The sequence below is a fragment of the Amaranthus tricolor genome, chromosome 7 (assembly GCF_026212465.1).
Source record: "Amaranthus tricolor cultivar Red isolate AtriRed21 chromosome 7, ASM2621246v1, whole genome shotgun sequence".
In the NCBI taxonomy this organism is placed as follows: domain Eukaryota; kingdom Viridiplantae; phylum Streptophyta; class Magnoliopsida; order Caryophyllales; family Amaranthaceae; genus Amaranthus; species Amaranthus tricolor.
In genome coordinates, this window is record NC_080053.1 from 11,176,817 (window position 1) to 11,190,216 (window position 13,400).

The following is a 13,400-nucleotide window of genomic DNA, read 5'->3' on the forward strand; positions in this document are numbered from 1 at the left end:
TAAAACCTTACTGTTTAAAATTTCACTCACTTATTGTATTGTATCGCTCTTCTCTTTCCAATTGTTTTTCCTTTTGTCATAATTGACCAAAGTACTTATCTTAGTAATTTGTGATATGCCTTTTAACTCGTTTTTCCTTGCCGTGTAATTCTTTGTTAATTGCCTCATCAAATGAATTGCATTGGTTGTAGGCCTTTCTGACATGATCTAAATTGGTTCCCTCTCCAATGATTTTCTACCTTAATGTTCTCCATTTGGAGTATATTATGTCCGATCGTTTCGTAAAGTAGAAGCTGCAATTAACACCAATTCGACACTCGAGGATCGAGGCATGCCTATTGCCGATTCTCAAAAGCGGCAGATTTTGATTACATTACATGGGGATGGCGTTTAAGCGCATTGACTTCCTGGTAAACAGGAAAAGCTTTGAAGAAGTTGATACAATTAAGTCTAAGTGGGGAAAACAACACCAATGTATTAACTGAATGACACTAATTTGTGGGTAAGGGAATGTCATCCAAAGACAGCAATTTGAGGACAAAATTGAGCATTATACTGTAACAATTTTGACTTGCGAATTTGAATGAGTTCTATTTGATACATGTGAGACCTACTGGGGAACAGGAGTTTAAGCATCTTTTTCTGTTGGTAAGGGGAAGTGACGGTATGGGACAGTTCCACAAACCATCCAAAACGATACATGTCTGCCCCCGTTTCTTCCCTCTTATCAACATTTCCGTTTCTCTTTTCTTTTCCCCTCCTTTTGCTTTGTTTTCTCCTGAATAAGCACTAATTTATCTTCCCATGTACAGATGCACAAAAATGATGATTTAAAGAGTGCTGGGTGACTTGTGTCAACAACAAAAAAATCCTAAGCATACACTACTTTCTTACCCTAATTCAGTTATCAGTATAACACAACACGAAGCAGCCCTGGCTGCGGTTCACTGTACTCAAGACCCTCTTCCTCAAGCAGGTAGCGCTGGACGGCAATAGGAAGTCTAGCAGGAGTGCGAGAGCCTCTGGTATGGTGTCCTGTCCCAACACAAATATACACATATAACCGCTGATCAGCCAACCTAGCTGCATTCCTCAAAGCATTCAACTCCTGCCTCAGCACATGAAGAGCTTCACTCACATGCAGACCATGCAAGTCTATCATCTTTTCCTGGCATCTGCCACCACCCTGCTGTTCCAGACTAATTGGATTTCTGCAAGAAATCTACCGAAATTAGGAAATACATGAACGATGAAACATCAAACAAAAAGCATGGCACAGAATCAACAAAGCACGTCAACAGAGTCACAAACAAAAACAAAAGGCTTACACGAATCAGGCACAAAATTGAAGGATACTAATTACAAATACTAACTAGAGACAGCATGAAAACAAATCTTCACAGTTGTTCCACATCCCAACAAACAAATGTCAAAGGGGGGATTGGGAAATATATTCCATCCAGTTCAGAAGTTCGAAGGCGCTGGCAAGATAAAAAAAAAATCTGAAGGTAGTTAACAATCAGAACAATTTAGGACTATACTAGGGGGCTAAATATTTGTTACTGATAAAGTTCGGGATCAATCTGTTAACAATCAGAAAAACTATCTGCTTTAGAAATGGAAAATTTTATAGACCTATGATTACTTCACAAAAACATCCATCTAAGTAGCTATATCATCGCCCCAATGTGCAACTCTTTTAGGTACCGCATCATAGTTACAAGAAATCAGAAACTTCCCACCAAATCCCGTTTCAAAACCTTCATTTTCAAAACACTAGAAAAACGTTTTTGAAACCACATCCCCAAATATTTTTTTCAACCCAAAACCTTATATTATACCATAAGCCCTTCTGTTTTTTTTTTTTGTTTCTCTTTCTTTTTAGTTATGTTATTTTTGGAAAAATTAACCACAATAATCCAATGTTTCTTTTATTTTCTTGTAATACTCTCATCTATTGATTGACCATAAATAAACCCAACTTTTGGGGTGTTTTCTTAGAGTGATCCATGGTAACCACGAATAGGGTTTTTATATGGGATTGGGCTTGGGCTCATGGTCGTAGGTAAGTAAGCGGCTAGAGTGGTGGTTACTAGGGTAGAAATTGAAGGTTAAGTTATAAAGTGACTATGGTAGTGGTTAAGTGGGCATCTAACGTTATGGTTGAGGGTGATGGTGCTGGAAAAGAAGGGAGAGGGTGGTGTTACAGCTAGGTTAACAGGGGAGGTATTGGTGTTGGAAAGGGAGGCAGATATTGGTGTTGCAATTAGGTTAACGGCAAAGATGATGGTGTTGGGAAAGGAGGCGGATGGTAGTGGTTCTAGTCATGGCTGGAGAGATACGCCTAATTTTCTTTTTTCATTGGGGTAAAACTTGCTATAGTGGGTTAATAAAATGGTAGTTATGTTCCGGGTAAAGACTCTAAAAGTTAGGATTATTCATGATTAATTAAAAGATGGGATTATTGTAAGGAAATCAGATTTAGGTTGGATTATGTGGGTAATTTTTCTTGTATTATTTTACTCATTTTATTTTTTGTTGTAAAATAAAACTGTATCTGCGTTCGGTACATTTCCGAAACTCTATATTTAACGTTCACATTTCAGGTAACATTGTACTGCAACATACCACTCACTTTTGAAGAAAACACATCAATTGCAACATATCAAGAGCAACATAATCTTTCAACTCATGGCGGAGAATGCATTATCACAACAAACCTCTGACGATATATAGATTCCTGAGCTTTGTTATGAGCTGCCTTCATCTGTATGTTGTGCAGCTGCCCTTTCATGCTCAGTTGCTTAGCTAATGCTTTGTTACCCATTAGATAAGCCTGACTAGCCTGAAACAACATGTGGGTACAAAAGGATAAAAGAGGATAACAATCGTGAAAACGGCAGTCAACAGTTACCAAGAATGTGCAACCAAACACAAGTAATTTTGTTTGGGCAATCAACCATCCCTCCATAAAAAAACAAGAAATTCATTTGTAAACAATGCATGATTGAAACTGAAAATTTTGAGGTAATTTTGTTTTTGTCTCAGCAATCAACCGTCCCTCCATGAAAAACAAAAGCACAGAAAAACAGATACAGTAAATTTGGGCAAACAAAAGTGTACGCTGACAAATCAACTTCAAAGAAAATCTTCACCATAGCTCAAACCTATAATGACAGGTGTAAAAGCTCCATGTATCACTTCACTCTAGTATGATCATACCTGAATGGGTTGTATACTTGTATAGTTGTATTACATATGATATTTTTGTGTCCTAGGCTCACAGCTTAATCCCACCCTCTTACAAAAAATTGTACACATATATCCCTTGTATCCTTATTTCGCAAAATGACTCCCTGTTCTCACCCCACCTTGTCATCCCAAAGAACCTATCTCACTCTTCAAACAAAACACAATTATTCATCCTACACAATAGACTTGAAACCACATTAGCTGCCTAGTTTCAGCTGGGGACCAATGCACTTGATTGGACCTCACAATTCACATGCTCTAATTTCACAAAAACATGAGATACATGGCAACTGTAACTAAAAAAAAAAAAAAAAAAAAGCAGAGCACGAAGCAAAAGAAAACCCAATAGAATCTACAGAGCTTCATCCTTCTCTCCCAGCCCTAATGAGGACCAGTCATACAGCACAATCCAAGGGGGTGCACGCAATGGACACAAAAGAGGACTCTATTAGTTTCTTCTCTTAACTCTTCATGTAATAACCTTTCTTCGCCACAATCAAGAAAAATTGAGGGTAGGCAACAAATTCAGCTAAATATTACCAATTCATAAAGCCCCAACATGCAATTGAGGTTCACACTTTCAAACATCACAGCACTACCATACTATAAGCCTAATGACCCTCTAATGAGGCTACCACCCAACCTAAACTAGGGGCTTGAATGAACAAAACCTTACCAAACATATATATACACGATCTTACACGCAAACCTTCTACGCAACAAATATACAGATATGCACAAGATTAGTCGTTAAAATTGAGGGTAGGCAAAATCCAGAGATCAAAACAACTTGACGATATCCAGAGAAAAAAGATGAAATGACACAAAATATTTTACCTGTTCAAAATACACATTTCGTATGCGTGCATGATCACGCGCTTCTCCCCGGACTTCAGAATATAAGTTAGCTGCGAATGTGATTAGTAATAGATCATAAGCACTTACCAGGTACTAACTCAAAAGGTCATAAAAAGTAAATGGGGTTACCAACTGCATCTCCAGTCTCAAGCCAAACAGGTGCAGCTCGAGCAGAACCACGACCCTGCATCCTATCGCCATAGGCACTTCTTCCAGCACCAGTGTTGTAAGATCCAGATGAAGCATGAGAACTTCTACTTGAACCAACAGCAACATCAGATAAACCACTTCTGTCATACTTCCACAAGCTCGAATCTTGGGGTGATAACTTCCGAACAGCTGAAGCAAAATCAGTAGCACCTTTAGCACTTAAAGAACTGGATCTAAACAAAAGCATGTTGTCCTTCTCAGAGGATCCATAAGAATTAACATTTTGCTGGAGTTCATCTCCAGTGTATTTACGCAGGTTGGTCTTATTCTCTAGAACAGGAAGGGCAGGGAAATCCATTGATGTCAGGTTTGGAGCAGATAAGGTCTTCGGATTCATGTTTTGGATTAAACCTCCATCCACTTGAAGCTACATGATAGTCAAAAGACGCATATAAATGAAAATATCAATATACAACAATACTAGAGAAAAAAAAGTAAAATACAACTCTAAATGTCATAGCTTCTTTTTTATGGTACTAGATGCCATAGCTTTAATAATGATTAACTTAGGGCAATCACATTCCTTAGTAAAGACAAAAGAATAGATAAGATTGTGCCCACTTATATTTTCCACAGTGTCAGACAACATCTTTGATCATAAATATCTTTATCTTGAAAATACCAGTTGAAATGAACCAACAAGATCCAACTTGAATATTTTTTCCTTCACATTGGTGCAAATGAAATGCCGGTAAGTGAAAATTGACCATTTAATTAGGAAATTGCAACTAAAAGGCACAAAGAAATTAACGAATTCTATGTTCCTTGATCTTAAGCTTCTATCTAGCTAAGGAGTGGAATGTTATCATCTGAAAGTGGCTTAACAATTCTTAGGTAAAATGCAATGAGCTACAACTTTGGTATCAAGTGACACTACCATGGCAAAAAAAAAAAAAAAAAAAAAAAAAAAAAAAAAGCGCAATTGACTTGACATGCAACATAGCCTAACATAAAGGGCCTTAACGGAACATCTAATTTTGTATGCCCATTCATTTCAGTTATAAAATAGGGTTAAAGGAATGTAGAACAGGGGTGTGTTGCAGCACAAGTAACACAGGGATATCCTTATACTTCATATAAAGTAATGTAACGTTTTTCATTTATGGTAAGCTTGTCATAGTGCAAAAACAAGGTTATATAGCATCGCATCAGCCGCATTATATACTTTTTTAAATAAACGAACCAACATTTCCCGCATTGTAAAGGTGTACAAAACCGCATTTTGGGTCATATCAAATGATACCTCATGCTTTTGACTGATTGTTAAGCGTTTTGATACATAATCGCATCACTATTCCGCTACTGCAGTCGCAATTTTTTGCATTATGCTTGTCAATAAAAATATTATAGGCATGAAATTTCCAAAAGTTGAGAGTGTTTAAATTAAACATGAATTTAATACAAAGATCAAAGGTATATGATCTTATCAGAGACACGCACTACTATACATTAGATCATATTTCCCAAATTAAATAAAGAGCCAACAACACCAAATGACATTTATATATCAATACAAACTTCTCCAAGATTTAGTTACCATATTTTACAAATTTCTTATTTCAGAGACATATACTTCCTTCTACAAATTATCTGCAGGACCAGTAGAAATGCACAACTATTGCTATACTGTGTATCATTATGCTATCATCTGACTTAGCACATCTAACTTAGCACAAAATAGGACATAAGCATGGATATAAATATGAGTACGGATCTAGAGCCTATCATGAAAAATTACTGCTTTCAAGATATCCAAACAATGTTAACAAGTCACAAAAAATCAATTCACGGCACTTCCACACAATTTTGATCAAGACTTTGCAACCCCAATACAAATAAAAGGCCTTCACCTAGACGAATGCACAAAAACTTACTCTTGTAAAACCAAAGAGGTTGTTTTTAATTGATCATAAATAGAAAACATCATCGACAACTTCACATAAATAAGAATTATAACTTCCCATAAACGATGGCACTTGCACGTGGAAAAGATATCTTCTCCTAAGAAAAAGAATTTAAATAAACCGCATAACAATTTCTAAATTAAAACAGTTTGACTCATGTCCTAATAAGATAATTTTGACATTAGAAGATATACAAAAGTAAACCTGTACGAAGATTACCATTTTCCTCAAGCTGTTTGAGTAGGTCAAATACAACTAGATCACACTAGATATTTACAAGAGCACCATCATAAATACAACTTAACGACAAGCAAATTAGTTGGGATCAATTTCCTATTTTAACCAGGAATTTCTTTGTAGTGATTCAGTAGACAATTATAAGAACTATTAGAGTGGATGCTAACATATAAGAAAATTGCTATATTAGGTAATTTTACAAAATTTATTCAATAATATATTCACATATTAAAAGATATTCCTTTTGTGTTTCGACTGGAACACGAGATAAAAGCGTGACTTTTAAAATATCAAGTTAGACGAAAGAAGGGGTGAGGGAAGTATAAATCCATTTTCTTTCGACTCTTTGACACAAGGACAGAAGTTCACATTTATTTTATTTTTTGGGGTGGTATACAGTGGTGATTTACTGTATTGTGTAAAAAAGTAAATAAATAATAAAACAACCATTTCTCCTTTTATGCTCTTTCTATCCATTTCATTGCACCACAAAAGCCCCACTCTCTCATCTTAAACAGTGTGTCTCTTCTTTCTTTCTTTCATGCCCAATGATATACAAAGTCTCAACTAGTCTCATTGTGTCAAATGGCAGTTATGTCAAAGTCAGAACATAACAGCACATATATACAGTAGTTGACCAAGCATTTCTTTCCCATGAAAACCACATGCCTGTTAGTGAAGCTAAAAATTTAGGGTGATCTCATAAGCAATTGAGAGCCACAAGTATTTTTAACATGTTAAGACAAAATGCCCAAATTAGACCCCGTTTCAACAATAATCAACAAAATCTCCCTAAATTCCTAATTTGAGAACATATTATTTGACTATTGAGCACCAATATGTGATAAATTTTCTACTAATCATCATCACCATCATCAATCATCATCGAAGAGAGCCCCTCAAACTCGAAAACATTTTACTAATGTAATAAGAACAAAATGAAGCCTGATTATAAAACCTGGAACTGATTCATATACAGACTAAGCAACAATGACACAAACATACATGTTTTGAGGTGAAGAGTTAAGTATACCTCAAGCTGAGCTAGCATCTCCATAGTTAAATTTAAGTCACCACCATTGGCATAATATACGTCAGCCAGGCTTTCTGCAGCAAAACCTGGAAACTGCGAAGCCAGAAACTCTACATGGTTCATGCGGTTCTCAATTATGGCACTTTCAGGGGCCATATCATTAAGATTGGTGTGTAGTGTAGTTTCATCAAAAGAGCTCACATCCCTACCATTTCCAAAGAGATGATCGGCACCCAAAATTTGCATTTCCCATGGCCTATCAGTCCTCTGATGATAAGCTGTTGAAGACGGATCATCTCCATACATGGAAATGGGAGTTCCAATCTTATCGGTAAATGCACCACCATTAGTATGATGAGCAGCTAATTCAAAAGCCTCATTCATCTTGTAGCCACTACCAATAGCAGCAGACATCCTGTTTGTTTCAGAGGCACCATGTAGTGACAATGAAGCTAATGAAAGAGTATCAACTCCATGATGATCGTCCTCTCCGGTAACTTTGAAGTCGGGAGTGATGTCATCAGGGAGTTGCTGCTGCCAATATTGACGGGCTTCTTCATCAGAATTAATCGAAATAGAGGACTCTGATCGATCGAGCACCCGTTTCCCAGATGAGGCAGAAGCAGAGAATTTTGTAGGTACATGATCTACAATAGTGGTAGTCCCAGGGGATGGTCTAAGGGAAAAGGGAACAAATTCAGCAGCATTTGGATTAAGAGAAGTTCCCCTGGTTGGCGTGTCCAGATTAGTTTGAGTTGTTGGCGACCCTTGTTTAGAAAAGCTCATTCTTGATCAAAATGCAGTAGACATACAAAAACTGAATTCCAAAGAAAGAAAATAAAACAAGAGGCTTCTGAAGAACTACCCTAAACCTGCATGAAGAAATTGATCGATAATCAATATATACTGGTTGCCGTTAAAAAAGCTTAAGACATGATAGGAAAATTAAAATTAAAAATATAAAAGATAAAAAATAAAATATTTAAAAACATGAAGTTGGTTATAGTTGAAAATGAAATTGATATAAAAAATCAGGAAAAAAAAAATTGAAAAAACATGAAAGTTTCCAATAAAAATAGGGAATTCGATCTTCAAGAATCGTCAGGAGTTGCAAAAAGGGAAAAAGGACTCCTGGCTAGTTGTAGTTGTAGGAATAGGGAGTAGATAGATAAAAGATAAGTATGAATTGTAATTAGGAGATCTCAAAAAATCAGACAACATTAACCCAGAATTTAGACTAATATCACTTTATCAGTGCAGTAGCCGGTAGTAGGAGTTGATACATAAAAGATAATCGAGAATCACTATATTCACTAATCAAAATATAAAAAAAATATAAAAAAAAACAAATAATGAAACACATGCTAATTACTCCTACTAATGAGAATTACTATTACCCCTCCATTGATTAATTAATCAATTAATTGATTTATTAATTAATTAATTAATATATAATATAAAAAATCCATAAACAAGAATTGGAAAATAAAGAAGATCCATGGATGGAAGAGAAAGAGAGATTAATGATACCTCTACGAAGGTGGAAATCAAACACAAGCAAATGAAAGGGATCCATGGCAATTCCAATTCGAATTCTTGAATTGAAAAGGAATTGAACAGCAGTAAACCCTATATAATGAATGAAATCGAGTAAGTTCACAATTAAACAAGAAAATTAAAGAGAAAAAAGAAAGCAGCACCCAATCCAAATCAGAAATCCCAACCCCAACCCCAACCCCAACCCCAATTTCAATCTCAATCTCAATCTCAATCTCAATCCCAATCCCAAGTGTATGAGCTATTCTGCTACCCTTCCTTCTCCACTCGATTTTGACAACTCTTATTTTTTTCCTATTTTATAATTATTTATAATTTGTTTTCCTATTATCGCAAAAAATCGCAAGAAAACTTGACCAAATAAAATAAAACCCCTCCTGGTGGCTGATGTAGAGTGTATAGACTGCAGAGCCTCTATTCCACATTTTTTTTACATATAAAATAAATAAATATAAATATAAACATTTAAATTTATTTTTAAAATAAACGAAATTTTCACTCACATCACAGCTGGAGTCAATACATCATTACTTCATATGATATTAGTATCTCACTCGCATCTTCTAATCCGTGTCATCTACTTCCCCTCTTTTTCGTGAGACGGTAGTTTTGAGGTGCAACTGTTTAGAGTTCAGTTTATGAAAGAGTTTAAATTAAGCTAATTGGTTAAGCGCATGACCATTGAACTATATAATTGAAGAAAAAATAACTGAAATTTTACTTATACAAGGATCTTTTTTTATTTTTCACCTAGGGTTAAAAAATTATCAAGAACGGCACTGGTTTCATTGACTTTATCTGATTTGGTTTTAGTATGTTTGTTGAGATAATTATTGAAGTCTTAATACCTCTAATTTTGCATTAAATAATATTAATATTTTTTGTGTTGGGATGAATCAAACAAAATCTTATTTGACTATATAGATCCTAGGAAAATTCCACATGGTAGCATCTAGTTTTCATGAAACGCCAGTGGTAGCACTTTTGTAAAATTTTTCCACATGGTAGCATCTAATTTATACACTATCTAACTGCCGTAGCATTTTCCGTTAAATTCTTGTTTATTTTCGTTTAATTCATCATTTTGTAAGATTTTTTCACATGGTATTGGCATCCAATTTTTGCTCGCAAATGTTTAATTTACTATTTTAATGTTGTAACAATTAAGTAGATATGTATTAGTGCTTGGAATGCACCTTTCGAACTTATGAAATGCACCTTTTAAGTTCATAATGAGCGCATTTTGAATTATTTATTAGCGTTTGTAATGCACCTTTTGAACTTTATAATGCCAATAATTTGAATGAAAATAAAATTGTTACAACATTTAAGGGCTTTGATAAATTAATTAGTCAATTAAACGTTAAAATGGTGAATTAAACATTTAAGAGCAAAAATTGGATGCTACTATGTGGAAAAATCTTACAAAATGATGAATTAAACAGAAATTAAAAAGAATTTAATGGAAAATGCTACGGCAGTTAGATAGTGCATAAATTGGATGCTACCATGAGGAAAATCTTACAAAAATGCAGGCGTTTCATGAAAACTGGATACTACCATGTGGAAGTTCCCTTGATTTTAACTTATAGATTAAGAATAAAATACAAATTACGAGTAAATTGTGAATAGTGTCAAAGTCACTGAAACAGAAAATTTATTTACAAATTATAGCTGTAAAATTTAACATTTACAAGTTATTGTCATTATTAATCATTATGCATTATTTAAAAAGTGCAAATATTATAACTATTTTATTGATTTTTAATCACTGAATTTGTATATAACCTATTAAACTTAGTTTTAAGTCATAACATTTGACTCTTTCTAATTGCCTTAAATTCTTACGCTACTTTACCCAACTTTTTCTCTCGTGCATTTTTATGCTCTTTAAGTTTCTTACTTTTATGCAATTTTCTCTCTCCATCAATACTAGCAAAAGTTCAAGTTTTCTCTCTCCTTGAAAATTGATGGTTAACATTGTTTATACTTTTTTTATTTTTGGTGTTACGGCTATAATTTATAACTAACTTAAAGTTCTAAACTTTTACGTTGTTTTGAATAAATAACTTGTGAAGAATTTACTCACCTTCTCCAAACAAAGATTAATTTTTGTTAATTAATTTGCATACTTTTATAATGTACCATTATTTAATCCAATTTTAATGTAGATTTGAATCTTTCAACTATTTTAGATCAAACATTCCACATGGTAACATTTAATTTTGATAAATTGTGAGTATTAGCATTTTTCATTCTTGTCCATATTGTAGCATTATATTTTTTTACCTGACACATAAAGTGTAATTTTTGCAAAAACTAAAGGTTTTTCCATTAAATACGAATAAAAAGACAAGAATAACCATAGATTATTCTTATTTTTTTCTTTTATTTAATGTGATTTTTAATTAAATATTCAAATTTTAAAAAATAAATTCCAACCCCCACTCTATCCACCCCTAATGGGCTCTTCCCTACTCTGACCACCACAACTCACTGGATTATCAAATCTAAAAACCTCCTTAGTTTCACAAACTTAATCATCAATTACCCCAAAAATTTGTTTGCATGAACATATTTAGTGTATCAAAATTATTGTCCTCAAAACTCTTAAAATGATTTTCAATGATATACTATAATTTTAGTTTTACGCAATCATATGAACTCTTGATGATACATTCATGATGATGATTACTAAGGGGAGGAAAATAAAATGGAGTTGGGCTTGAACGACAAAATTTGGTCAAAGAAAGTTGTTAACCTTATAGGTTTCATCAACTATGAAAAGAATATGGACAATGACTCGATGAGGCAAGGATTTGATATCACAAATATTGGAAAAAATATGTTCCAGTTTCAGTTCTTCCACTAGAGAAACAAGAATCAAGTATTGAAAGGCAAACCATGGAACTTTGATCATTTTGCCATCATTCTTGGCCAGATTGACCTAGCGTGCAAGCCATCGGATTCGCAATTATTCCATATCTTCCATCTAGGTAAGCCACAATATCCCCCTCAAAAAAAGGCAAAATTATGCTAATGGTAAATCTTTAAGGGACAAATTTGGGCGGGTTTTGGATTAGATTGGATAATAGTAAAAAAACGATTTTGAACGATCATATGGAACTATAATTATTATGGATGTGAAAAACCCCTAAACGATAGAGTTTCCATTAAAAAATGAGAAGTGGCGATGTTTTCAAGATTCCTTTAAGTTTTCTATGATATGCTTTCAATGTGGTCGATTATAATACGGTACCCATGATTACCTTACGCCCTAGGTAATGGTTCATTGAAAAATAATTTTTGAGTGCGTATTAAAGCCTCTCCTGAGAGCCCCCAAAAAACTAAGAGTAAGGAGAATGAAAGTACAAATACTTATTCTATTTTTGCTAAAAAATTGTTCTTTAATAGGTTAAAGGAAATTAGTTCATGCAAATTTAAAATGTAGATCCTGGAAGAACTTCTTGAGAACGTTGAAATAGGGGAATTAAAGGTATAGAATCTCAAGTTAACACAAGCAAGGAGGTAAAAGTGAAGTCTAGGGAAAAGGTGGAGCTTGCTATACAAGGAAGGAAAGTGTGCATGGACAGAACTCGGTTTGCTCTACTGCTAAAGGAATTTCTTCTTTTAAAAAGTGAAGGATGACAAGCCGACAAAAAACTTTCTATTTTGAGGGGGAGTATAGTGGGGTAAACTAGTTCTAAAGGGCGTTCCTACCTCGACTTGATAAAGAAAATGGCTAAGCAAATGGCCTCGCATAAATGAAGAGTAGTGCCTATGGACATTAATCTTGAGAAAATTTTTGAACAAAACAAAAGTTTGGAAAGCCCTTCTGATAAGACTCTTAGTTTCCAATGAATAAAATAATCTTCTAAAAAAGGTCGTGGGTTGGAAAGTCTCGCGTTAGTCAACTTATTCTATGATTTGGTGAGGAAAATCTCATCGGAAGTAATTTTTCTATGAGAAACTATACTATACGGGGCTAAGGTGAGATAATTTCAAAGGAGATTGAATTACATAAATTGTGTATAGGTGGAAATAATAGGAAGAGCAAGAGAACTTGAATTAATATGGAACATAGAGGTGGACATGAAATCGTTGAGAGGTTCAATGATACTTGAGTGACTCAATCATCTAGCGATATTTGAAGGATCACTGGGATATATGGGTGGTCGAAAGGAGCTAACAAACATCTGGCATCAACTCTTATTAAGAGCTAGGAAGCTTATTAAATAACTTACCTTTAAGCTTCTTGGTGGAGATTTCAATGAAGTTATTACGAAGAGTGAGAAACAGGGTGGCAATACATGTGACATAACTTACCTTAAGCTTCTTGGTGCAGATTT

At 34.4% G+C, this 13,400-nt stretch overlaps 1 protein-coding gene across 1 annotated transcript; it reads right to left on the reverse strand.

Annotated features, from left to right (window-relative positions):
- Positions 1-530: 530 nt before the first annotated feature.
- LOC130818715 (polyadenylate-binding protein-interacting protein 7) lies at positions 531-9,479 on the reverse strand. Its single transcript, XM_057684889.1, has 6 exons — positions 9,025-9,479; positions 7,495-8,366; positions 4,240-4,687; positions 4,090-4,160; positions 2,721-2,845; positions 531-1,211 (listed from the first exon to the last, which is right to left on the reverse strand). Exons 2-6 carry the CDS (start codon positions 8,278-8,280, stop codon positions 908-910), a joined length of 1,734 nt encoding a protein of 577 aa, XP_057540872.1. The 5' UTR covers positions 8,281-8,366; positions 9,025-9,479; the 3' UTR covers positions 531-907.
- Positions 9,480-13,400: the final 3,921 nt, after the last annotated feature.